The sequence below is a fragment of the Bufo gargarizans genome, chromosome 9 (assembly GCF_014858855.1).
Source record: "Bufo gargarizans isolate SCDJY-AF-19 chromosome 9, ASM1485885v1, whole genome shotgun sequence".
Classification (NCBI taxonomy): Eukaryota; Metazoa; Chordata; class Amphibia; order Anura; family Bufonidae; genus Bufo; species Bufo gargarizans.
Genome location: NC_058088.1, coordinates 24,497,686 through 24,525,197, shown reverse-complemented (window position 1 = coordinate 24,525,197; position 27,512 = coordinate 24,497,686). Strand labels below are relative to the sequence as shown.

At 45.0% G+C, this 27,512-nt stretch overlaps 1 protein-coding gene across 2 annotated transcripts in view; it reads right to left on the bottom strand.

Annotated features, from left to right (window-relative positions):
- The window catches only part of LTBP4 (latent transforming growth factor beta binding protein 4), a 108,060-nt gene that overhangs the window by 3,997 nt on the left and 76,551 nt on the right, over positions 1 to 27,512 (bottom strand). The window contains exons 11-28 of one of the 2 annotated variants that reach the window (XM_044305164.1): positions 26,811 to 26,936; positions 26,243 to 26,368; positions 23,093 to 23,221; positions 20,764 to 20,886; positions 17,516 to 17,635; positions 16,445 to 16,570; positions 14,605 to 14,730; positions 14,356 to 14,478; positions 14,127 to 14,258; positions 13,847 to 13,975; positions 11,401 to 11,532; positions 11,128 to 11,253; positions 9,036 to 9,179; positions 8,666 to 8,875; positions 7,758 to 7,820; positions 6,886 to 7,014; positions 2,205 to 2,348; positions 1,932 to 2,084 (exon numbers count right to left, since the gene is read on the bottom strand). In XM_044305164.1, coding sequence (XP_044161099.1) covers positions 1,932 to 2,084; positions 2,205 to 2,348; positions 6,886 to 7,014; positions 7,758 to 7,820; positions 8,666 to 8,875; positions 9,036 to 9,179; positions 11,128 to 11,253; positions 11,401 to 11,532; positions 13,847 to 13,975; positions 14,127 to 14,258; positions 14,356 to 14,478; positions 14,605 to 14,730; positions 16,445 to 16,570; positions 17,516 to 17,635; positions 20,764 to 20,886; positions 23,093 to 23,221; positions 26,243 to 26,368; positions 26,811 to 26,936 — 2,361 coding nt within the window. The remainder of the gene's footprint in view (positions 1 to 1,931; positions 2,085 to 2,204; positions 2,349 to 6,885; positions 7,015 to 7,757; positions 7,821 to 8,665; positions 8,876 to 9,035; positions 9,180 to 11,127; positions 11,254 to 11,400; positions 11,533 to 13,846; positions 13,976 to 14,126; positions 14,259 to 14,355; positions 14,479 to 14,604; positions 14,731 to 16,444; positions 16,571 to 17,515; positions 17,636 to 20,763; positions 20,887 to 23,092; positions 23,222 to 26,242; positions 26,369 to 26,810; positions 26,937 to 27,512) is intronic. The other variant, XM_044305165.1, reaches the window with a different exon arrangement.

Sequence of the window (27,512 nt, the reverse complement as noted above, 5' to 3'; positions counted from 1 at the left end):
ACTCAGCAGAGGGACAGTGCTTTCACACAGAATAATAATAACCGACTCTCTAGAGAATCGTGTTGAGGAGCCCAGAGTAATAAAGTAGTATGCACAAGGCAAAGAAACTATGCCACAAGTCCCCTGCCAAGGCTCAATTAACAATGTCTTTTTCAGTTGGGTCATCCACTCCTACAAATGGGCAGAGCAGTTTCCAGTCCTACTGTGGCCCCGCTCTCTTAATGGGACAGCTGCCTCCTCAAGGTAAACAAGGGCAGAATTACCCACCAGTTGATTGAAGAGAGTAATTAGCAGTGCTTGTCCAGCAGGTCTAGGGATGCACCTACGGCTCTTAAAGCAGTACCACCACTTTACTCAGTCTCTCTATCAGTGGCTTGGATTGGGCATGTCTTCTCTTGGGTGTGCACTCACTACTTAGTAGTTTGGAAGTCTGCACAGCCAAAGCACTCGGTTTGGCTGTATTGGCCCTGCAACACCTTGGGAAAATTTGCAATGCCTTTATACTGAACGCCAAAGTAAATACCGTCCATATACCACCATTGAGATGAAGTGTGGTGTGGTTTCTGATGTTCAACCACACTGACACCCACCCCCAGTGGGAGCCACTAGTATACTGCACGTGATACTAGCCAACCACTATTATAGAACTGATTTATCAAAACAATATACAATATCGCACTGCTGAGATATCCAGTAGGTCAATGGTCCTCCATCTCTACCTCACACACTATCCACAAACCCAAATCACACTTGAAGTGAGCAAAAGTAGGATGCAAAAAAAAAAAGACCCCCTTAATTGCTAACCTCTATATTAGTGCACACAGTGCAAACAAATGTCAAAAATTTTGGAAGCTTGACCTACTTGAAGAGGATGCACGCATAGTGCATACAGTACATCCAAAAAATTTTGGCACCACTCCCCTTACTTAAAAGGTCCTTAGTCCAACCCAATGAACGTTGCAGCACATGTCTCAGTGTTCCACGTTCCTAGTGTCAGCACATGCTAGAACCTGCGACTGATGAACTTTTTGGAAATGGCAGCTGGGAGTGTAGCTCCCACCATCATTCCAGTTAAAGGGGTTGTCCCACAAATAATATTCTGCAGTTTTCAAACCAGCACCTGGATCTGAAAACTTTGCATCCGATAAAAAATTTGCATAGCCACTGAGTTATTCAATAAACTGTATCTGTACAGCACCACCTGCTGTTTGTTTCTTTTATTATGTCTTTGTCCTGCTCACTGAGAAGGTCGCACATGCTCAGTTTTATCCTTCAATGCCTCCTGAGCTGTGATAGGGAGAGCTGAGACACGCTTCCTGAGCTGTGATAGGGAGAGCATGGACACGCCCCCTGAGCTGTGATAGGGAGAGCTGAGACACGCCTCCTGAGCTGTGATAGGGAGAGCAGAGATACGCCCCCTGAGCTGTAGCAGAGAGGACACTCCCCTCGACCTGCCAGCTTGATATAAATCTAGCAGAGCAATGAATGTAAAAATCTCTGGATCCATCTGAAGTACAGGGCTTGTTCCAGTTGTGCTAGAAAGAGATCTACTATATGACGTCTGATTTAAATTTTTTATGTTAATCATGGGATAACCCCTTTAACATGATCAGGAAGGAGGTGGTATCCTAAAACAGCCACCCAGGTTAACCCTTTACTTAAAAGGCAAGCACCCATAAACAAACCTACGGTATTATCCATTGTTTTGGATTACAATAAAGAAAATGTAGTGTAATCACATACAGGACAAAAACAAAGCACATAAAACCACAAAAAAGGCTCATTTTCCCTGGGCCACACCCTTACACGTCCACCACTAATATCCTACAAGAAGTTGCTCAAATTTTACAGCAGCGTTGATGGTCAAATCTGGTTCGATGGGAATGAAAAGTCATAAATTACAGTTCTTTTTCTTGTATTCTCACACGTACCCGAGTCTCTGGACGGGCAAAGAGCGCAATTCATGCCCCAGGCTTCTCCATAGAGGCAGCAGCATTCTGTGTACGTTGTCTGCGCCTCAATTAGAGGGCGCTTACACAGCAGATCTGATCCGACTGTTCGCCAGCACACGCCTATAGTGTTTTCTAAGGGAGAAAAGTGCAATTATTACTACAATTAATATCAGCAGCAATGTAGCGGTAGAAAACCCAGGCATAGCAGAGGGATCTCCCATAGGAGACTACTATGCATGACTTTTTGCTCACCTGTAGCCTGGCTTGTGTTAGTGATGCATCTCCTCAGTGACGTGTCAAGCACCAGCGGGGGACTACACGTGCAGAAATAGGATCCGACTGTATTTATACAATTGCCGCCTTCACATACTTCTTCATCCTGACATTCATCATTATCTATAGATAAAAAAAATGTCTGACCTATTTGGGCATTAAGATAGGTCGCACCCCAGCGTCCATATATAATTTGAATTATCCCCCTCTATTCCTCAAAATAGAGAATGAGTTAGTGAAATGGCAGGAATTACCATTGTCGGTGTGTGGGAGGGCGCACTTAATCAAAATGGTAAGTTTCCCAAAGTTGCTCTACCCACTTCAGACTATACCATTGCTGCTGAAGCACACTGATGTAGTCAGGATGCAAAGAGCTTTTAACCGCTTTCTCTGGAAGACCAAGAGGCCGCGCATAGCCTACGCTAAATTAACATTACTGAAGGATGAAGGGGGGTTGCAATTGCCGAACATTCGTCACTATAACCTGGCATCGCTTTTCAGGCATGTGCGTGATTGGGTGTGGGGCACGAGACACTATTCGGCGATTACCATTGAAAGGGAATTAGCGGAGGGGGAAAATCTAGAGGCCCTATTACACACCAGGATGAAGGACATACCGGTGTCAATTAGGCAGTCTATTTTATTAAAGGATACCATAATGGCGTGGAAGGCGATTAGGAAGATTTATGGGCTTCCCTACTATTTGTCACCCAGGTTACCATTGTGGTCATTACCGGCATTCCCTCAGGGCAGAGAGTGTAGTATGTTCCTGGTATGGAGGGAAAAAAATATAAGGATTCTTCAAGACCTATTACACACTCCCAGTCTCCACTGGTTAGATTGGGACCAGGTGAAGGCGCGGTTTGACTTACGGGATGCCCATTATCTCCCTTTTCAGCAAATTAAAAGCTACTGTAATGCGCAGGCAAAGTCCGTGGGTGACTCTGATAGGCTAGCGTGGTTTGCGGCACTGCTAGGCAAGGATGGCTCTCACATGCCTCTCTCTGAGCTGCACCGAAGACTCCATAGTATTCAGACCATAGGTTTGGTGAAAGGGGCTTACAAACCCTGGGAAAGGGAATTATCTGACCCAAATATAGCAAAGAAGTTGAGGGAGGGTATGGAATTGGTCAGGAGGGCGACGTACAATGAACAATGGAGAGAGACGCAACTGAGACTCATACATAGGGCGACGTACGCCTTCAATCTATCCTATCAAGATGCCCCTGCTCATTATCTGCGAGAATGTCCTAAGTGTGGCCTCTCGAAGGCAGGTTTATTACATGCCATATGGGAATGTCCAAAAGTACAACAGTTATGGAAACAGGCCGTGAAATCTATAGAAGACATCTGGGGTGATGAGGTGGGTTTCTCGCCGCAGCAATGTATATTCCACTATGTAACTAAGAACCAGGGTGAGGAGATGGGGTCGTTAGTCGCTAAGCCGTGCATTCATCTCCTGCTAATGTCGGTGAAGAAATCTCTCTTGCGGCACTGGTTAGGAAAGGAAGCACCAGTGTGGGAGGAGGTCATAGGGACGATGAAAAATGTTCTCTATTTGGAAAGGCTGGAAGTAGAACAAGATAAGGAGCGTTTGGTTGAGAAGTTTATAAAAAAATGGAGGAGGTTTGTAGAGAAACTACTGTCTGATGTTGAAATCCAGGAACTCATAACCCCATTCAAGTTCACAGGATGGTATTTAAAAGCTCAACTAGCAGACAAGTTGGGGCGATTAGCTCTATGATCTAGCGCCGGGCCGGGTGTGCTGCTGGAGGAGGGGAGAATAGTCGTGGGCCGGGACCATTTCAAGTCCGAGGTTTTGGATCGGTGTTCAGGGTTGGGGGGAATGGGGGGGGGGGGGTTATGGGTTGTGGGAGGGAGGGGACCTGGGGCACAAAATTATAAAATTGTGAAGCGAGAGATCACATTTTCATCAGCATCGTCTGTACATTATGCTTTGATGCCTTATTGTACGTTGCGCTGTCGTGTTATTTATTGATGTACAAGTGATTTCTTACTTCAATAAAGAGATATGGAAAAAAAAAAAAAAAAAAAAAAAAAATGTCTGAAAGTCACCGTAACCACAAAGGGGGTAAAGCAGAACGTGCGCTGTATTGGTCAAGCAGAATGTTTTGGCCTGTCTTGTCTGTGGAGTAGGCATTGCAACAAATTTATGAAGTGTTTGCGACATTTTTAGTGTAGGTTCCGCCATGCCTGGCTGGTGATATTTACTAAGAGGAACACATTTTAGCCAGATTTATCATTGCTGACTTTTGCAAAAAGTGGCAAGTGTCTCCAGTTTCCTGGTGGCGTACAAACTGATGGAACCACCGTGGCATTCGCCTAACAAATTTAAGCCCTTCCTGATGGAGCGATATTTTTTCTTCACATAGCCATATGAGGGCTTGTCTTTTGCAGGACAAGTTGTACTTTCTAATGACACCATTTAACATGGCATACAGTGTAGTGGGAAGCTGTAAAAATAATCCAAATGGAGTAGAAATGGCACAAAAACATTACTCCTCCCCAGTTTTTTTTTTCCATTCTTTTTTATTATAATCCGTTGAAAGAAATACAGCATGTCATTACAACATCTTCAGCTATAACTGTGTCATATAATCTTCCCAGGCTCAAGATGAATTTTTATATTTTTTATTCTCCCCCCATTCCCTTAAAGGGATTCTGTCATGAGATTTTACCTCTATAACCTAAACATATGCTCATGTCCGGAGTAATAAGAATAATCCTAAACTGGCCTTATTAACTGTGGCTCTATTTGCCCAAAAAACAGGTTTTTATAACCTGTCAATCACTCACTTAAGGTGCCCAAGGGGAGGTCCGTTAATACAGGGTGCCTGGCCGCACCCCTCGCCGTCCGGTGCCCAGCTCCGCCTTCGCTGTCTTCTGCGCCGCCTTGTACAGCTCAATGCTGCCTCCGCAATCCTACCCGTCCCTCTGCCAGATCTCGTGTCTGCGCACTAGGCTCAGCCTGATGCACATGCGCACTTCGCACAACGAAGCCGCTGCCAGGAGTCCGCGGCGCATCAGGCTGAGCCTAGTGCGCAGGCGCGGGATCTGGCAGAGGGACGGGTAGGATTGCGGAGGCGGCGCTGGGCACCGCACGGCGAGGGGTGCGGCCGGGCACCCTGTATTAACGGACCTCCCCTTGGGCACCTTAAGTGAGTGACAGGTTATAAAAAAACTGTTTTTTGGGCAAATAGAGCCACAGTGAAGTTTAATAAGGCCAGCTTAGGATTATTCTTATTACTCCGGACATGAGCATATGTTTAGGTTATAGGGGTAAAATCTCATGACAGAATCCCTTTAACCTTCCCACAACCTCCACAGTTTTATGGGGTTTGTTTTTACGGCATTCACTAAGAGGTAAAAACCTTTTCATTCTCCGGGTCAGTACGATTGCAACAATAGCACATAGGTTTATATTTTTTAGCGTTTTTAATACTGAAAAAAAATAGAGACTTTGGAAAAAATTACTTTTTCTTTTTATCACCATATTCTGACCCCCATAACTTTTTAGTTACGTCTACAGAGCTGTGTAAGGGCTCATTTTTTTTGTGGGGTAATCTGTACTTTTCAGTGATACCATTTTGGGGTGTATATGAATTTTTGATCACTTTAAATTTTTTGGGGGATTGGCTACTTAGAATTATTTTCCCATTACACTGCTCACCATATGGGATAAATATATTAGCTTTATATTTTAATAGTACAGGCATATTCTGCCACAGAGTTGCCAATGGTGTTTTTTTTCTTTTGTTCATTTTAATTTTGGGGAAAGGGGGGTGATTTTAACATATATATATATATATATATATATATATATATATATATATTATTTTTTTTTTCTCTTTTTTTTCACTCGTTTTTTTTTCACTCTAGGTGACTATAGCATGCAATCAATAGATTGCAATTTGTATAAAGTAATCCATTACAACAGGGATGGCCAACCTGCGGTTCTCCAGCTGTTGCAAAACTACAACTACCAGCATGCCCGGACTGCCTACAGCACGGTATGGTGGGAGTTGTAGTTTTACAATAGCTGGGGAGCCACAGGTTGGCCACCCCTGCATTACAATAAACAAAGATCAGTATATTCCAATGCAGTGCTGCCACCTGCAGGCCTGTACTTGGCACTGGCCTATCACCGCAGTGTAACAGATTCCCCGATCTCAGCGAGGGGCGGCTGTTACAAGCAAAGAAAGCGCGCGGATACAACATTTTCTCCCTTTGACCATGGCATCTGAGGGGTTAAATGTATGCGATTGCCATTTTTGACGGTCGCAGACATTAGCCCCTGGTGTCTGCTGTGTGAAACAGACCAGATATGGTGCTGTTTCTGGGTACTCTGCAATACCAGCCAACAGCTTGTGAACCAGAGTGGCGCTGTTTCTCAAAAAGAGCAGACCTTTTTATATTGACACAGAAAATATTAGATACATGATTATCACGTCTCTATCAGAATCATGGGAAAGACAGTACTGGGAAAACCAAATTCAGTACGGCTTCCAGAACCTGAGCTCTGCCGATGGTTCTGTTGGGCAGTGGTGGAATTTCAGTCACATGCCGATAAAGAGAATATACACACGTGTGCGCCTGCTGAAGGCCCAGTCATGTTTGGCGTCATGCTTGTGAACCTTACCTACACACTCCATTTGATGGACGTCATAGTAGTAGCCATTAGAGCAGTAGCAGGCAAACAGCGGATCCTTATTAAGACACACACCTCCTTTACACAGTTCTGGCCCAAAGAGCTTGCATTCATCAACATCTTAAAACAGAAATACACGGTAAAATATGTTTTTAGAAGCCAAGTAAAACGAGACAAATACTGGCACCATTACCGCCTGTGGCGCTGGAGCAGAGAGGTGTGAACTAGTGAGTATTACTTCTTTTATTGTTTTAACACCATTGGGGACAGTGGTATGCTAATGTCTGTAAAGTGCTGCGGAATATAGTAGCGCTATATAAGTGCATAAAATAAATAAATAAAATAAACAGAGCCTGGTGAGGCTGCTGCATCCATGCTTTGCTGTTTCCGTAACTCTAATAGCAACTGCTCAGTGATACAATATTTTATTTTGATGGTAAAACATGGCCACATTAAAGGGGTTATCCCATCTTAGACAATTGGGGCATATCGCTAGGATATGCCCCCATTGTCTGATAGGTGCGGGTCCCACCGCTGGGACCCGCACCTACAAGGAGAACGGAGCAGAGAAAGTGGAGGAGGGCACACTGCGATATGCCCCCATTGTCTAAGATGGGATAACCCCTTTAAGTTCTGCAGGGCAGGAGGCCTTCTTTTCTGCCATAAGGGTCCTGAGCAGGGGTTCACCTTCTTTGATATCCTTATGCCCTAATAGACCATATGGACAAGGGTTGACTTGAGTGAACAACCCCTTTAATCTCTTTGGTTAATGTTCAGTTTTCAGTTTTCCCCCCATATGAATATTAAATATTACCACCACAGTACCCCTGATGCCGCAGTGCAGTGCATCTAATACCACTTACCTTTGCTTCCTTGACCTGATGTGATATAGCCAACTCCCTCAGGACACAGACGTCGGTATTCAGCTAAAAATAAAATTATGAAAGAAGATGATCCCTGTTAAAATTACTCTGGCAGTAGAATTATACCAGGGCTGTATCAGGGGTGATGGAGGCCACTGGGCAAATAGTGTGTGCTACCTCCAGCATCTTCAAGTGCCACTGAGCTTTCCCAAAACTGTTGACGTGTCATAGCAACATATCAAAGGTGTTTATCAGTGGTGGTCTGAGTGCTGAGACCCCCACTGATTGCTAGAATTAGGAGAGGGACATGCTGAAATAGAATGTTCTCTCCTCGCTGCAGGAGAAAGAATCGAGATGGGACCATAGACTTTCTTTTGAGTCCATCTCCCGGCAGCAAGGAGAGGGCGCACGTTATATGAGACCTGTGTAGGGGACCACAGCCAACTACATCTCCAGTGCTGAATCAGCGTTGCAGCCTCCTCAGTTTCACGATTGGTGAGGGTTGCAGTAGTTGGACCACCACCGGTCATAAATTAATGGCTTATCCTAGTGATATGTCATCAACTTTATAAGATGGGAATACTTTAGGAAGTAAAATCCTGCTCATTTGATGCTAATTGCCCCAGAAATACTACTAATCAGGCATATGCAAGGGTTAAGATGTAGCTAGGATTTTCTTAACATGATACTGCACCCCTTGCACCTAGCACCTGGGGCACATGTCCTTCCAGTGCCCCTTAGCTATGTCTCGCAGTGTGTGTCCAGGTAGCTTTTGGCACTGAGGTATTAGGATAATTTATCCTGATGTAATATATTTCAAGTAAACAGATACTGTACAAACAACTGTGTCCAACCTGAATCTGAACAAGCCCTTCAATAAAAATGGTCTACAGGACATTCTTGGTTACCTGATTCCATGCTAGGACATCTCTGGATTTGGCATGCTTGTCCCCATCCTTTGCCAACTGTACAGCAACATTCAACCTGGCTGACATTCCTGGAGAGCACGTTCTCACACACGTTGGGGTCCTCCAAGTTGTAGTAGCATTCATTGAGGCCTGGAGTAGGCACAAATTCCACCCTGGTTAGGGCAGTATTGCTTGGATATGCTGGACGGGCTGAAGTCGAGAAGAGAATAAAAGGAAATTTGACTTCTGAGTACAACAAACTGAGGAATGCAAGTTAGAAAAAGATGAAAAAAATAAATTCTTCTTCTGTTCTCCAAGATTCATTTTACTAATGAATTCTACTATCTCTAGTCCCATGAGAGTCTCTTACCTGCAGAGGGTGTCCGTATGCACTTTCCGAACATTGGGTCAAACTCTTCATTGCTGTTAGGACAGATACAGAGGAAGGATCCTTCCACGTTCTCACACAGAGCTGTCCCACATACTCCTTGTAAGGTCTCACACTCATCAACATCTGGAAGAGAGGAAACACCAACGCCTTATAACTCAAGATTCAACATAGTTAGCATGAAAACTACCTTAGAGCAGGATCTAAAATCATGTATGACCATGGGATGTGTCCACCAAGAGGTCTACAGAAACTCTGTACTTCGACTGAAAATGACTTCAGGACAGAAGCCATGAGGATATTACAAGTGCTTTATTCAGGGATGTAAACACAAGCGCTTTCGGGGATGGGTACATACCTGAAGAGGGGGATCACACCAAGCCCCAAAATGTATTAACATCTATGAATGACACACTTGGTATGTCCTCTTGTTCTGAAGTAATTTTCAAGTATTGCCTAGACAGGCTTTGGATTCTGTTTTGCCCTTTCTCACGATATATGCTAAATGACCCCAAGTGAATATCCGTGCCTAAGGGCTCTTGCACACGGCCGTTACCGTTTTTGTGGTCACCAGCCATGTGTGTTCCACATTTTGCGAAACGGAATGTCCTGCCCTCTATAGAACTGTCCTATACTTATGCATAAAACGGACAAGAATAGAACATGTTCTACTTTTTTGCGGGGCCGCGGAACAGACATATGGATGCGGACAGCACACGGTTGTGCTGTTGTGTGCATGAGCCCTAAGGAAGAGACCTAATTTTTATTTTACCATTGATTATGTGGGACCTACGTTCCCTACTACGGAACATTATTAGGCCCGGGCTCTGCAGCTACTTTTGGTTGCGTGACCATGACATGTGCCGGCCCCCTTGGGGGAATTATTTTATACCATGTACTCAAACATTTCAACCTGGTTGCAATTATTGTGATTATTGCAAATAGCTTTCCCCCCCTATAGGGAATCATTAAGGTAGTTTTTCCAGTTACTGTCACGCAACCAACCATCACCATAGGCTTAAAATGTAACTGTTTAAGTTTAAGAAGTCTTCTTAGCAAATATCTAACTGAGCGTTGCGAAGAAGAGTCAGTCTTCAGCGTTTTACTGAGCGCTGAAGAGGACTGTGTAACAAGTCAAGTAGGCAGGCTGAAGGGCTGTGATGGTTAGGGCACATAGAGGGAGACAAGGGCCGAGGTAGTGACTAGAGGCAGGTTGGAAGGCTTTAGATGTTAGACTCATGCTTCTTAGCGCTCAGTAAAACGCTGAAGACTGAAGACAGACTCTTCTTAGCAACGCTGTTAGAGCTTTGCTAAGAAAACTCTGTACACCCTGTTTTCTAGTACAAAGAGACATCTTTCCCCAGTGAAGTATATTACAAAAATGTTTAAAGGGGTATTCTTATCTGAGACAATGGGGGCGCATAGCCATTGTCTGATAGGTGCAGGTCCCCGCAACTACATCGAGAACGGAGCGGGCAAAGTGGTGGCTGGAGGTCTCCGGTCCGGCCATCACCAAGCGCTCTCCCCATAGAAGTGAATGGTAGTGCACCGCGCATGCACAGCCACGGCTCCCACTTACTTCTATGGACCCGAAAGAAATAGCCGAGCACGAGGTGATAGGTGCAGATCCTAGCGATATGCTCCCATTGTCTCAGATGAGAAAACCCCTTTAACATCCCTGTCCCTACACTATATAAAAAAATTAACCGAATGGACGGTTACGCTTTAACCCTTCTTCCCAGTCTTGGGCCTGTTCGGAACGACTGTCACATATGAGCACAGGTTGTTTCTTCTCCCTTGGGTTAACAGTTTTCTTTTAGCTTGTTTGATCTGTACTAAGATTTAGGGCAAATTCAGACGCAGCCGATTTGTTGCAGAGATTTTTAGAGGAATCGGTTCCGTATGTGTGCGTGGGGTTGTTTTTGCACATGGTTTGATGATGGAAAGATTACACTGGAAGATGTCAAATATTAGTGAAGCCTAAGGCTGGCCATAAGAATGAGATACCTGCCGGCCGACAGCTATCTTACCCAACTCTCCCATACACATGCACGCTCACAATGAAGTCACTCACCCACACAGCGCTGGTCGCCCCTTTCCCCCTCATAGCCCTGGTCACACAGGCATTGGTAGGATCCCACTAGATTGAGGCACAAGGCATGCTCTCCGCAGACAGTCTTATTTAGACACTCGTTGATATCTGACACATGAACACACCCGGGGTTAGAATTCACACCAACACCTTTTTTTAGTTTTTGATTGCAAGACAGTGAAGCCGCAGTCACACCGCTGTACAGTATATTAACTCTTTCAGCCTAGCAGATGGATAGACAGCATGGACTCTCACCAGTACAGTCTCCAGATGGAGAAAGCTGATACCCGGGCTCACAGTCAGTTATACATTTGTAGGATCCTGGTGTATTCTGGCATCGCATCGATCCACAGATTGAATCTCCATATTCTAGACACTCATCTATGTCTAAAAAAAGGGCAAAAAAACATGCATGATCCATCAGTTTATAGTCTACGTACACACATTGCTTAATGGGGTTGTCCCATCTGGACATCTACGGCATATGGATAGAATATGCCATAAATGTCAGATTGGTGTGGGTCCCATCTCTGGAATGGGGCCCCAAAATGAATGGAGAGCACTCCATACATGTGCGGTGTCCGCTCCATTTACAGCTATAGGACTTCCAAAAATGGCAGAGCCTGGGCGCTTGGATATTTTTGAAAATTCTGTAGCAGTGAATGGACGGTGACAGTTTGAGGCCCCATTCTGGAAATAGGAGTCCCAGAGATGGGTGCTGCACCTGTCTGACATTCATGGCATATTCTATCAATATGCTATAAATGTCCCAAATGGGAATACTCATTTAATCAAAGGGCATAATGGATATGAGTGAGCAACAATTAAAGGGGTATTCTGACAGTTTTATACTGGAGACATGTCCTCAGGATAGATCAGTATCTGATCAGTGCAGGTCCAACCCCCAGGTCCCTCGCTGATCAGCTTTTTGAGGAGGCCACGGACCTCCTCACAGCTTACCAAGAACATAGCTATACATTGGATACCAGCTGTACTTGGTATTGCAGCCCATCCCCATTCACGTGGATGGGACTGAGCTGCTCCTAGGCCAAGTGACAGATGTGATGTCACTGGCCCAGGGTAAGCTGCAAGAAGGTCACTGCGCTTACTGGAGCACTGGAGCACTGGAGATGATTGGCAGGGGATCTTGATCGTTGGACCCCCACCGATCAGAGTCATCAGTATAAAACATTTGGAAAACCCCTTTAAAGGGAATCTGTCACCAGTTTCTAAGGTTCTGAGCAAAACACTGATTCACATCCAGGTGGAAAATGACCGGAGAGGTGGCCTCTCATGTGGCCTCTCCATTCACTGCTATGCATGCTTGCTCATCTGTTTCCATAGAGGTAAATAGAGAGTGCTTTGCATATGCTCATTATCCACCTAGAGGTCCTGGCCACCTAACCAGGTGAGTCAGGGGGACACCTGTTCTCCAACTAGAGGTGGGACACACATCTATCCTGTGGATATGCCATACATGTCTAAGTTGGAAACACACTGTTAAAGTGTTAAAGGGGTTGTCTGCTGTAGACTATCCAAATTTCTTATGCCTCATTTACACAGTCGGTGATTTTCATCGGTGATTTTGACCCAAAACCAGGTGCGGCTCTAAACACAGATCAGGTGCAGATCTTTCCCTTATACCAGGGATGGCCAACCTGCGGCTCTCCAGCTGTTGTAAAACTACAACTCCCACCATGCCCTTCTGTAGGCTGATAGCTGTAGGCTGTCCGGAAATGATGGAAGTTGAAGTTTTGCAACAGCTGGAGGGCCGCAGGTTGAGCATGCCTGCCTTATACTTAGTGTCTTTGTAGCCTACACTCCTGGTTTTTGCTCACTGACCGAACACTGATGTGTAAATGAGGCTTTAGAAGCATTGCCTGATAACCAGGTCTCCTGGTGTTGGGATCTTCAGACATCATCAGTGGAGATACCTGGCAGCACTATTACATAGTGGTCACTGAAATCATCGGGCTGTCTATATAAGGCATGGACATCCCAGGTCCTCCAGAGATGGAGACATTCTTTGTATCTACTGTCTTCTCTTTCTAATAGATGGGAGTCCTGAAAGGGCGATCCCCCTCTGTTCAAATCTTTAGTAGATTATTGGCACATGGCTGTATTATATATGTTGTGTGAATTTGCAATACAGCACATGCTTTATACACGACATGCTGAACTATCCTCCTCTAAGGGATACAGGGGAAATGCACAGCACCCTGCTGTCGGTCCGCTAGACGGACCCGTGTATGGACTCTTTGTGCTGCTGTATAGCGGCAGTGGCTAAGCTATGGCTTGATAGTAAAGGTCTAAAAATATAGTCTAGACTAGGGATGAGCAACCTTTGGCACTCCAGCTGCTTTGAAACTACAACTCCCAGCATGCAAGCATGCTTGACTGTTCTTCTAACTCCCATAAAAGTGAAAGAAGCATTTTGGGAGTTGTAGTTTCTGAACAATTGGAGTGCCGGAGGTTGCTGAATCCTGGTAGAGACATTCATTACCTGCAGAAGAAATGTAGAACAATCAGTCCTAACGTGGCGAAAAAGAAGACAGATCGGAGAACATTTGGAGAGAAGGTGGAAAGTGAGATGTAGGAGTTAAGGGTACTTGAAGTGGAAAAGGGAGTTATGGGAGGACCCTAAGCTGACAACTTATTTGGCATCCTGTGGACTACTCCAGTAGTCGGCCATGTAACATACCTACACAGTGCTGACCCTCACTGGACATCTCATGACCCCAGTTGCAGGTACATCGGTAGGAACCAATAAGGTTCTCACACACGGCGTTGTCTCCACAGATTGTTGAGTTATTAGCACACTCGTTAATATCTATAGAAAGAAGAACACATTCGGTATATTAGAATATCTAATATAATATAATGGCTTTCTGACTGGTTACTATGGTTTACAGCTCCATTTGCAAAGGTCTATTGCATCCATTGAAATGTCTAACGGAGGTAAAGCAGACATGTACTCTTACCCGCACAGTCACCAGAGGCTGTTACTTTATACCCGCTATCACAGGAGGCAATGCACCTATAGGACCCAAGTGTATTTTCACAGGTTTGTGTACCGCAGATGGCTGCTCCTCGCTCCTGGCATTCATCGATATCTGGTGAGGACAATATTTCGTGGTATGGTTAACAGTAACAGGACATCTATTTGGTAACCTATTGATCCTTCTGGGATGATCACCCATCTCATCTCACCTATACACCTGGTGTTGTCAGGAGTGGCTCTTAAACCAGTAGGACATAGACACTGGAAGGACCCCAGTGTGTTGGTGCAGCGTCCTCCTTGGCAGAAGGTGCCTGTCTGACATTCATCCTTGTCTTTTGAGAACACATGAAAATACATAAGGAACCAAAATATAAAAAAAAGTTTCTAGTTCTAACTGCGTATACCTGTCCCATGTTAGTGGGTGTTTGTACGTATTTTATATTTATGGCCAAACTTACCAACACATGATGAACCATCAAGAGCAGTAACATAGCCCTCGGCGCACACGCATCTGTAAGAGCCATCTGTATTCTGGCACTCACCACGTGGGAAGCAGTAGTCTCCTTCTAGACACTCATTGATATCTGCAGTAGATAAAGTGTGTGGTGATTGCACCATACCCAAGATTTAAGGGTTCAGCTCCACGGTGCAACTGGCAACGTAGCGCCAAGCCATGCCCACCCACAGCAGCCAGTGGCCACACAACTTTACTGCACAATCGTGTAGCCATTGGTTGCCACAGGGGGACGTGGCTTGGCCACATGCAGCTAGCCACACCCAGGGGCGGACTGGGAACTTAGAGGACCTTTCATGTGATTTTTTTATTAAGGGAGATATATACCTGTACTTGCATTGTACTGATGCTGCCACCCTGCTTGATTTTTTAAAATATGCCTCCTATGCCCTGCCGGATTTCTCCCGCTCAGTATGCTAATACTGAGCATCGGAGCAATGGGGAGGAGATGCAGTTTTTCTCCGTGGGCATCTCCTCCCCTGGCTGTAGCACTGTCCAATCGCAGCGCAGAGCGTCACAGACAGGAAGGTTTTTTCACCCTGGCTGTGACGCTCTGCTATTGGACAGCTCTACAGCCAGGGGAGAAGGAGACGCCCACGGAGAAAAACTGCGTCTCCTCCCCATTGTTCCAATGCTCAGTATTAGCATACTGAGCGGGAGAAATCCGGCGGGCATAGGAGGCATATTTTAAAAAATCAAGCATGGTGGCAGCATCAGCAGGGGGTACCCCGCAAGTACAGGTGTATATATATCTCCCTCAATAAAATCGCATGAAAGGTCCTCTTTAAAGTGGCCCTGGAAAAAAAACGAAAAGTAGCTTCATTTTGTAGGCAGGTCCAAATTAGAAGACAGGACGGGCCAACACAAGTAGGGGGGCGGGTGGGGGGTCAACAATACCATAGTGCAAAATACCATCCCAGCAGAACTAAATAACAGTGTAGCACAATATACTGCCCCAAAAGCTGTCCTTCTGTGGTGGCCATCAATAGCTGCCATCTTCTGTCCTCCTCCTGTTGTCTATGGAGCAGGGGGCTTAGGAGGTGAGATGTGGCCACAGCATTTGAATACAGGAGGACATGTGCGGTCGCTGGCCGGGTACCTGAGTACCTGAGTACCTGATTCTCACAGCGTTAGTTACTACTGAGAGCTCATTATGTAACTGGTCAGCGGCAGAAAGGAGGACTTGGGTGGCCTCCTGGGAAATTTCCCTGTAGGGTCTATGGCCAATCTGCCCCTGGCCGCACCGTGGGCTCATACCCTTAGTTATTAATCCACTCAACAGAATTTCCATTTCATAGGTGGTCTGTCGTAGAATAGGACATCAAAGTTTTTAATGGCTGGGGATATGACCTCTGGGACCCCTGCCGATCAGCACAGTAGCAGAGGCTCCTTTGTACGGGCATCTGTGTCCTGTTTTCCAGCTCATCTCATTCAACCGCATTTATATTACCCCTCTGTAATTCGGGTGGCTGCACCTGTAATGGAGCTCACCTCATTCACTTCATAAGCCATTACACCTGTTTAAACAATGACTCGGATGTGGCTCTCGCTTCAGCACCACACTCCCTTTACTGTAAGGTTACCCATTGATCGGATCAACACCAAGGAAAAAGAAAAATTTTAAAGGGGTTGTTCAGGATGATTTTTTTACTGATGTCCTATCAGGATAGTTCACCAATATCTGAATGGTGGGGATCTTACTCCTATTTTCGTGCAGTTTTGGGAGCCTTCCCGGGTGAAACAGCAAAGACAGCTAGCAGATAGACAAGGTGAAAGCCTCTGACCTGTGCACTGCGTTCTGTCACTGCTCAGTCGGAATCCAGGCGCACATTCACACTGGTAAGAGCCATCAGTGTTGGTACACTTTCCATTAGGTCCACACGAAGACTCAGTCAGACACTCATTGATATCTAGACGGAAGGGCGGACATGGATTAATAAATTGCCTTCTCATTTTTATATTATTTAATTGCTTTTTAGTGGTGTAGAGTTTTTTTTTAATTTTATTTGCTTTTGGTTAATATCTACAGCAGAATTTTCAGTGTCTGGCACAAATATACATTAGATGCCACCATTCTGAACTGAACTGTGGGCTGCTTCTTCTCTAGTACACTCCTAGTCAGTACACACCATTATGGTGAGATAATTGCATATAGATTTTTAAAGCTAGTATTGAATTCAATGGGAGCTGTTAAAATCTGTATCATTGAGCTCCCCTTAGTGACCACAGCAGACACTATGATATATGACAGATTTGCCACTATGTTGTGGGGCAGTTAAAGGGGTTGTCTCACTTCAGCAAATGGTGTTTATCTTGTAGAGAAAGTTAATACAAGGCACTTACTAATGCATTGTTATTCTCCATATTGCTTCCTTTGCTGGCTGGATTCATTTTTCCGTCACATTATACACTACTCGTTTCCATGTGTACGACTATAGGAAAAAGCATCGGCCTCTCTGGTGTCCGAGACCGTGGGAGTGCACATAGGCACACATGCGCAGCAGATCCCATTCCGGACACCTGCCTCCTTTGCTGGCTGGAATTATTTTTCCATCGCATTATACACTGCTCGTTTCCAGGGGCGCAGATACCAGGTGTCCGGAATGGGATCTGCTGCGCATGTGTGCCTATGTGCACTCCCACGGTCTCAGACACCAGAGAGGCCGATGCTTTTTCCTATAGTCGTACACATGGAAACGGGCAGTGTATAATGCGATGGAAAAATAATTCCAGCCAGCAAAGGAGGCAATATGTACAATCACAATACATTAGTAAGTGGCTTGTATTAACTTTCTCTATGTGATAAATGCCAAAGGGTAATGTGTACAAAAATGACCTTACAGTAAAACACTCACCCACACAGCGGCGGTTCTGGAGCCTGTATCCGGCGTGGCACTGTCTGCATTGGAAGGACCCTGGGGTGTTGACACACTCTTGACCTGCACAGGCTCCAGGATTTTCACACTCATTAATGTCTGTAAAGAGGAAACAGAATATTGCACTATACTGTATAATATGGTCTGTTCTTCTATGCAGAGGGATGCAGTCATATATGGTATACTTTATGATCCTGTAAATCGGTGATAAATACTTTCCACCACTCTGTCCACCCTTGCCCCTCCTGCTTCCTCTGCCAGCCCTTTCTTCCTGATTGACAGGGTCAGGGTCCTGCATAGTCATCCTATCTGGCCCTGTCAATCAAAAGCGAGAGGGAGGGGATGGCAGGAGAAGCAAGGGTGCACAGAGTGTCCACAAGGGGTCTGACCAGCGATCCCGAGAGCAGAGTGTTGCCTATCTGAATGGAGCAGTAGTTTGCATGTTGGTCCACCGTTTCTTTGACTTCTGTAGAAACTACTAGGGGGGTAATTTAGCATTTGCAGTGGTTTTAGTATCAGTTTTAAAGGGGTTGTCCGGGTTCAGAGCTGAACCTGGACATACCCTTATTTTCACCCAGGCAGCCCCCCTGAGGCTAAATCGCGCAGGGCACGGGCTCTTTTGTTTTCAATAACACACTGTGTGTTCGGTGACGTCACCGGCTCTGATGGGCGCTTCGGTGGAGTGGTGCGACCGAAACGTCAAAAGATTTGGAGTCACAGTAACAATATTGATATCTCTCCGTTATCATTTATGTACCTATTGGAGGATATGCTAAAATAAAAAACCTTTTACTTGCATGATATCCTTGAGTGTGCGGTGGTATTTCTCTTATTACTATCGATCTGGAGCACCTCCACTCCACTGAAGCACCTCACAGACTGGACAAACGAGTGCAACCCCATCTGTCTACTTCTAAATAGGACTTGTGTTAGGGGATAATCTTTGTAACTGTAGTATCTACTATCTACAGGATATGATCAGATTAGATTGGTGGGGGTCCTACCGCTGGGACCCCCACCGATCACAAGAACGGGGGCTCCAAACCCCATGGCGGTCCCCCTGAAATAGACGGAGTGGCTGGTCGGAATGCATTCATTTCTACAGGATCGGCAGAGATAGCCGAGCACAGCCCTCCACTATCTCTGGCACTTCTATAGAAATGAATGGAGTGGCGGCATGACATCCAACCAGCCGCTCCGTCCATTTCAGGAGGAGCTCCGTGGGGTAGGGGATAACTTTTTGTAACCGGAATTCCCCTTTAATTCTGAGGGCAGGTAGGCTCGCCTTGTTCATCCTTTTCTACTAATGTTTTAGGTGTAGAAAATGGTCTAAACCTACGCCAGTAAGGGAGCTGGTGTAGATTTCGAAGCGGCAGTGGATCTGCCGAAGCGATGTAGAGGCTGGCTCCTCTACATAACATTGTCGGATCCACAGCCAGCGCAGGGCCTAAAATGCCAGTCTTAATAAATAAATGACCCCCTATGTGCAGATCTCTTGGCTAAGTATTCCACTCTCTGTACTGTGGCATATGTTGCAGTCTTTTGGTCAGAAGGATAAGTCAGAAAATCCAACTGGAAGGCTCAAACACAGTGTGAACAGCGTCAAAGGGTGGGATTGCACTGCCCAATGTTTGGGCAGTGTGGGCACCGATGGATCATCCATTGGCGCTCATTTGTACTGGAGTGATTACATGCAAACTAAATTCGTTCCTCCCTCATTCTCCATTCATTATGATCCCTGATCACACAGGAAGATGTGCTGTCAATAATTGTGCATCTTGATGAAAGATACCCATCAGCCAATTAACAAGTGTTTGCTCATTGATCGGCTGATCAGCTGCTCGATTATACGAGCAAATTATCTTGAACGAGCGTTTCTATGACCGCTTGTTCCCGATAACTTGCCAGATTCGACTAATAGGGGATTACAGAGGACCTTTCATAGGATTATGTGTTACAAACTGGTATGTTTATCAGATAGTGCGGCCCCTAGAGATGCAAGCACCTTTTTTTTTTTTTTAAAAACACCCCTCCATTCCACCACTGTGCCCCCCCCCCTCCCTTGTTTTTGCCACATGATATGTTAATTTAGACCATTGATACAGAGAGGAGACATTTGGTTTTCTCAATGGACGTCTCCTTTTCTCTGGCTGTGATGCCATCCAATCGCAGAGAATCACGTCACAGCCAGGGAGAAGGTGGGCTGTTTTTTGTCCCTGGCTATGACGTGGTCCTCTACGATTGGACAGCGTCACAGCCAAGGAGAAGGAGACGTCCATTGAGCAAACCAAATGTCTCCTCCTCTCTTTATCAATGATCTAAATTAACATATCAGGCACGAAAAAGTGCAGCCCATACAGATGCAAGCACTATCTGGTAGGCATACCAGTTTGTAACACATAATCCCATGAAAGGTCATCTTTAAGAGTATACTACCAGACTCAAGATCTTGTAAGGTATGTCAAAAATAGGCACCCCATAAAAACTAAACTAATCCACATTACATGTCCAGCTTTAACAATATAGAGGGATAACTGTGGTAATAGGAAAGTTAAACTCATGGCAATTCTACTAAACCGCCAGTAGATGGCAGCAGAGTGTTTAAAGCCTGAATGACATAGTACTGCCAATTAGCAAGGTAGGAACTTAAAACACAGATCTTTGGTTGCTGGAGGACAGAATATCTTGTTACTATTCTGTCCCTCAGACTGAAGGTCATATATTTGTCATTGCAGGTAAGAGAAGACACATTAAGGGCAATACACAGGGTAAAATGATTTAATGCACATCCCTGTAATCAGCTAAGGCTGATAGTGATGCAGTGTGAGTAGATAACCCTGCACAAATGTTAGTGAAGTAAACTGATGTGACACCTGGTTCTAGTGTATAGTGAATACGGCTGTGTTAGGAGTTAATGTTAATATATATGAGTATACTGCACTATTTGCTTACTGTGACGCAGATTCAGTAATAACAGAGCTGTAAATGATAATAGATTATCTCTTATAAGAATGTTATAGCTGAATATGCGAATGTCAGGATTAAATAGATGTGTATTAATCTATAGGACAGAATATCTTGTTACTATTCTGCCTCTTAGACTGAAGGTCATGTATTTGCCATTGCAGAAAAATGTTAAATAAAAACACTTCTGGTTTCACCCAGCCCGCTCCCTTCGCACATTGGAATTATTGACCATACTTTCAGCATATCTGCAACAATCTTACCAATACAATCAGTGCCCTGTGGGGTCAGTCTGTACCCGGTTGAACAAGAACAGCGGAAACTTCCCGGAGTATTGAGGCATCTTCCAGATCCACATTGACGTGTTTGGCGGCATTCATCTATATCTGTACGTGGAGACATTTTATTAACGTATTAAAATGTCGATGCAGAGTGAGGTCTCATGCACAACCTGTACCGCTGTATGGTACCAGCATACAACCCTGTATTCTCCCCTAAAAGCGTGGATATACCAAGCAGACAACAGGCCACTAATACCCCACTAATACTTGGTCAAGTGCCCCTAATATTGTCGCACGTGTGAAATCTAAGCATAATACACAATATACAAAGCACATAAAATATCACAAGAGAACCAATAGCAGATATCTGTTAAGTTTCTCTGCAATTTAAAATGATTCTGCCACCAGGAAAATCACTGGTAAACCAGGCAGGCACAATGCCTTGTAGGGCTAGATCGGCTGATACCTTTCATTAAGCGATCCTTTGCTTCATTCTAGAGAAAAAAGTACTTTTATTCCATATGCAAATGAGCAGTTAAGTGCACTGAAGGCAGTTCTAAGCCAATCTGTGCACCCTTGCTCCTCCTACTTCTGCCAGCCCCTCCCTCTCCTCTAGGCAATAAAACCATGCAGAAACCTGACTGTCAATCAAGAAGGAGAGGGGCTGACAGAGGAAGGGTTCACGGAGTAGGGAAAAGTTTGTATCTCCAATCCACGGAATAGGTCATAAATGTTGGATCACTTGGGTCTGACCACTGGGACACCCAGCGATCCTAAGATCAGAGAAACCACAAATTGCCTCTGTGAATGCAGCGGTAGTGCACATATTGATTCCCACCCTCCATTCACTCCATTCAGAGAGGGCACTTGGGGACCCCAGCGATCTGACATTCATCACCGATCCTGTAAATCAGTGATAAATACTTTCCACCACTCTGTCCACCCTTGCCCCTCCTGCTTCCTCTGCCAGCCCTTTCTTCTTGATTGACAGGGTCAGGGTTCTGCATAGTCATCCTATCTGGCCCTGTCAATCAAAAGTGAGAGGGAGGGGATGGCAGGAGAAGCAAGGGTGCACAGAGTGTCCACAAGGGGTCTGACCAGTGGGACACCCAGCGATCCCGAGAGCAGAGTGTTGCCTATCTGAATTGAGCAGTCGTTTGCATGTTGGTCCACCGTTTCTTTGACTTCTGTAGAAAATACTAGGGGGGTAATTTAGCATTTGCAGTGGTTTTAGTATTAGTTTTAAAGGGGTTGTCCAGGTTCAGAGCTGAACCCGGACAACCCCTTATTTTCACCCAGGCAGCCCCCCTGAGGCTAAATCGCGCAGGGCACGGGCTCTTTTGTTTTTAATAACACACTGTGTGTTCGGTGACGTCACCGGCTCTGATGGGCGCTTCGGTGGAGGGGTGCGACCGAAATGTCAAAAGATTTGGAGTCACAGTAACAATATTGATATCTCTTCGTTATCATTTATGTACCTATTGGAGGATATGCTAAAATAAAAAATCTTTTACTTGCATGATATCCTTGAGTGTGCGGTGGTATTTCTATTATTACTATCGATCTGGAGCACCTCCACTCCACTGAAGCACCTCACAGACTGGACAAACGAGTGCAACCCCATCTGTCTACTTCTAAATAGGACTTGTGTTAGGGGATAATCTTTGTAACTGTAGTATCTACTATCTACAGGATATGATCAGATTAGATTGGTGGGGGTCCTACCGCTGGGACCCCCACCGATCACAAGAACGGGGGCTCCAAACCCCATGGCGTTCCCCCTGAAATAGACGGAGTGGCTGGTCGGAATGCATTCATTTCTATAGGATCGGCAGAGATAGCCGAGCACAGCCCTCCACTATCTCCGGCACTTCTATAGAAATGAATGGAGTGGCGGCATGACATCCAACCAGCCGCTCCGTCCATTTCAGGAGGAGCTCCGTGGGGTAGGGGATAACTTTTTGTAACCGGAATTCCCCTTTAATTCTGAGGGCTATATAGAACTGGTACACAACAGCACTAAATTCCATGTAGGAAAACATATAAGGCAGATCCAAATTGTTTAAAATCCATGATACTTTATTGGAAATCCATAAGAAGACTGCGGGTGCAAAATAAAAAGGAACCCCAGTCCAACACTGCCCATGGCCATGGCTTATTTCTTTTTATACCAACAGGGTAGGCTGACCATAATCATAACCATAACACATAAGATGGGTTTCCAAGTGCCCAAGTTTACGAGATACAGTCCCCTGTACCACACAACCTGCAGACAATGCTGGCGGGAAATGTGTGCGCAGCATTTACTCACCTTGACAATCTGTGCCCTGCACGTTGGCAGTGAACCCAGCAGGACACACACAGCGGTAACTTCCAGGGGTGTTCTCACATCGACCGTTCTGACAGAGCCGTCTAGGAGTAACCCGACACTCATCGATGTCTATGGGAGACAAAAACTGTTCTTACCACATACCGTAATATACTCATTTAATGCATTTGTCCTTCAATATATCACCAGACTCACTGTCCAGTCAATGGTTTGCATCCAGGAAAGTCTTAACATCAGGCATTTTTTGAGAAACTTACTGTCCCATTGCCTTATAGGAGCTCAGCTGTAAGGGGTGTGTCTGTCAACAACCCTGCCGACAGTTCCCGATAGCAACAAGCAGAATTGTGATTACAGCTCTGGAGTATAATACAGGCTGAAAGGTACATAATGTATTCATAAAGATACAGTATATATGTTCTGTAATAAGCTGAAAAGTGGTATTGAAAGGTGGACATAGTCTGCTGACCCTAGCGTGGCATTTTGCAATTTAGGCTCACTGCCTATCATGCTGTGATCTAGTGCAAGCACATATTTATACTATGAGGCTTACATCATATGGACCTTCTGTAACTTCTATGGTTTTGCCATATGAGCCAGGAGTTCACTTTTTTTTACATGATGGCATACTGGGCCACAAAAGACGTGGCATTTATGCAAATGTCCATAAAAAGAGGTGTTTCTCTGCTTTTTCAGGGGTGTTCTGAGCAGAGTAGGGCTTAAATTGTAACTACCATTCTATTTTTATTTTTGCAATATACAGGGAGTGCAGAATTATTAGGCAAATGAGTATTTTGACCACATCATCCTCTTTATGCATGTTGTCTTACTCCAAGCTGTATAGGCTCGAAAGCCTACTACCAATTAAGCATATTAGGTGATGTGCATCTCTGTAATGAGAAGGTGTGTGGTCTAATGACATCAACACCCTATATCAGGTGTGCATAATTATTAGGCAACTTCCTTTCCTTTGGCAAAATGGGTCAAAAGAAGGACTTGACAGGCTCAGAAAAGTCAAAAATAGTGAGATATCTTGCAGAGGGATGCAACACTCTTAAAATTGCAAAGCTTCTGAAGCGTGATCATCGAACAATCAAGCGTTTCATTCAAAATAGTCAACAGGGTCGCAAGAAGCGTGTGGAAAAACCAAGGCGCAAAATAACTGCCCATGAACTGAGAAAAGTCAAGCGTGCAGCTGCCAAGATGCCACTTGCCACCAGTTTGGCCATATTTCAGAGCTGCAACATCACTGGAGTGCCCAAAAGCACAAGGTGTGCAATACTCAGAGACATGGCCAAGGTAAGAAAGGCTGAAAGACGACCACCACTGAACAAGACACACAAGCTGAAACGTCAAGACTGGGCCAAGAAATATCTCAAGACTGATTTTTCTAAGGTTTTATGGACTGATGAAATGAGAGTGAGTCTTGATGGGCCAGATGGATGGGCCCGTGGCTGGATTGGTAAAGGGCAGAGAGCTCCAGTCCGACTCAGACGCCAGCAAGGTGGAGGTGGAGTACTGGTTTGGGCTGGTATCATCAAAGATGAGCTTGTGGGGCCTTTTCGGGTTGAGGATGGAGTCAAGCTCAACTCCCAGTCCTACTGCCAGTTTCTGGAAGACACCTTCTTCAAGCAGTGGTACAGGAAGAAGTCTGCACCCTTTAAGAAAAACATGATTTTCATGCAGGACAATGCTCCATCACACGCGTCTAAGTACTCCACAGCGTGGCTGGCAAGAAAGGGTATAAAAGAAGAAAATCTAATGACATGGCCTCCTTGTTCACCTGATCTGAACCCCATTGAGAACCTGTGGTCCATCATCAAATGTGAGATTTAAAGGAGGGAAAACAGTACACCTCTCTGAACAGTGTCTGGGAGGCTGTGGTTGCTGCTGCACGCAATGTTGATGGTGAACAGATCAAAACACTGACAGAATCCATGGATGGCAGGCTTTTGAGTGTCCTTGCAAAGAAAGGTGGCTATATTGGTCACTGATTTGTTTTTGTTTTGTTTTTGAATGTCAGAAATGTATATTTGTGAATGTTGAGATGTTATATTGGTTTCACTGGTAAAAATAAATAATTGAAATGGGTATATATTTGTTTTTTGTTAAGTTGCCTAATAATTATGCACAGTAATAGTCACCTGCACACACAGATATCCCCCTAAAATAGCTAAAACTAAAAACAAACTAAAAACTACTTCCAAAAATATTCAGCTTTGATATTAATGAGTTTTTTGGGTTCATTGAGAACATGGTTGTTGTTCAATAATAAAATTAATCCTCAAAAATACAACTTGCCTAATAATTCTGCACTCCCTGTATAGGGGCAGGTATACTGACCATTTTTGTAAATTGTTTTAATTATTGATATTGTACATTTCTATAGCTTGAAAAAGGCCCATTTTGAGCTTTAGCGACGCTCCTCTGTCTTCTGTTTACATAACACAGTCAGTGTTGAGCAAGTCTCCACAGTTATGTAAACAGAAGACAGAGGAGCTTCGCTAAGGGTACTTTCACACTTGCGGCAGGACGGATCCGACAGGCGTTTCACTATGTCTGATCTGTCCTGCGGCTATTTCGCCGTGCCGCCGGACCGCCGCTCAGTCCCCATTGACTATAATAGGGACGGGGGCGGAGCTCCGGCGCAGCACGGCGGTGCACGGCGAAAGCCGCTGGACTAAAAAGTCCTGCATGTCCGACTTTTTAGTCCGGCGGCTTCCGCCGTGCTGCACCGGAGCTCCGCCCCCGTCCCCATTATAGTCAATGGGGACGGAGCGGCGGTCCGGCGGCACGGCGAAATAGCCGCAGGACAAATCCGACATGGTGAACAGCCTGTAGGATCCGTCATGCCGCAAGTGTGAAAGTAGCCTAAGGCTCAAAATGGGCCACTTTCGAGCTATTTTTCTAATAGAAATGTATGATTTCAGTAATTAAAGTATATTACAAAAATAGTTAATATCACTGCCCCTACACATTGCAAAAATAAAAATAGAATGGCAGTTACACTATAATATGTTGGGGTGAATGCTTTCTGCTTTGTCCTTGGTTTGGAGCCAGAGACCACCGAGCAGTCATCTTGGCACATATAATGAAAGCAGCCATCATCACTACCATATTATCGCCATACATTACCTACACACGTGTTGCCCTGCGCATTGAGGCTAAAGCCTGATGGGCAGACACATCGGTAACTGCCAGCAGTATTTTCGCATCGACCATTGGAACAGAGCTGTTGTCCGCTGCTACATTCATCAATGTCTACAAGAAACAATCAGAAGTCAGCAAACTCGTAAGAATCTCACAACTCTAGTGCCCAAAGAGCCTAATGTGCCCATGTGCCTAATGCCCTTTGGGGGAACAGGAAATCACATGCATGTTTAAATGCAATATAATGTGACTTTTAGGATGACTGCAAAAATCACCAATGTTATATTTTTGCAATAATCGCAAATCGCTCACAATTTCCCCCCATATAGTTGTATTAAAATTGCATGCAATATGTGGCAATACCATTTTAGATTTTTTGACTTCAGAAAGAAAGACCCTCCCCTGGAGAGTACCATATGAAAAATGCATTTCATAGATGGGATGTCACATAGCATGAAGCAAGTCACCACGGAGCCCCGGCCTTACAGGATGTATCTGACATTACACTTTCTGAGTAGAGGATGCAGCATGGTTCTTGGAGGATGGAACTGACCTGTACACTCGGTGCCTTGTGGGTTGGTGCTGAAACCGGCCGAGCAGGCGCAGCGAAAACTGCCCACTGTATTTTCACAGCGGCCATTGACACACGGGCTTGGCCTCTGTTGACATTCATTCATATCTGTAGGAAGCCAGACAAATGATTGGAATGATTATGCTTAGGAAATTTTATTATTATAATATCTGGTGATCGGTGGCCCAAGACAATCAGCTTTGAAAAAAAAAATCATAAAATTATCTTTTTCCAAAGCTGGTTATCTGGCACCACTCATTTCAGTACACCTCTGTACCTAAAATTTTGAGCAAGTTTGCAAATACTTCTCTTAAAGGGGCTCTCCAGTAATAATGACATTTTACCTGCCTCACTAAGCTACGGATTTATACTTACTGGTCCTCTGTGCTGTCTTTGCTGGCTCCATCTTCCAGTTCTAGCGCTTCCAGCTTAGCATGGGCATGGTCACATGCTCTACTGCAACCAGTGACTGGCTGCGGCGGTGACGTGTCCTCAGGCAACACCTCACCGCTGAAACCAGGCATTGGCTGCAGTGGAACATGTGACCATGCCCATGCTACGCCTCATGGACCCATATGTAGGCATTCCTGGCGGATTTGGGCGCCTGCGCAGGGCTTAAATGCACTGAATTTACCAACAGAAACGTTTATACCCATTTTCCAGTGGAGAACACTGCTTGGATCT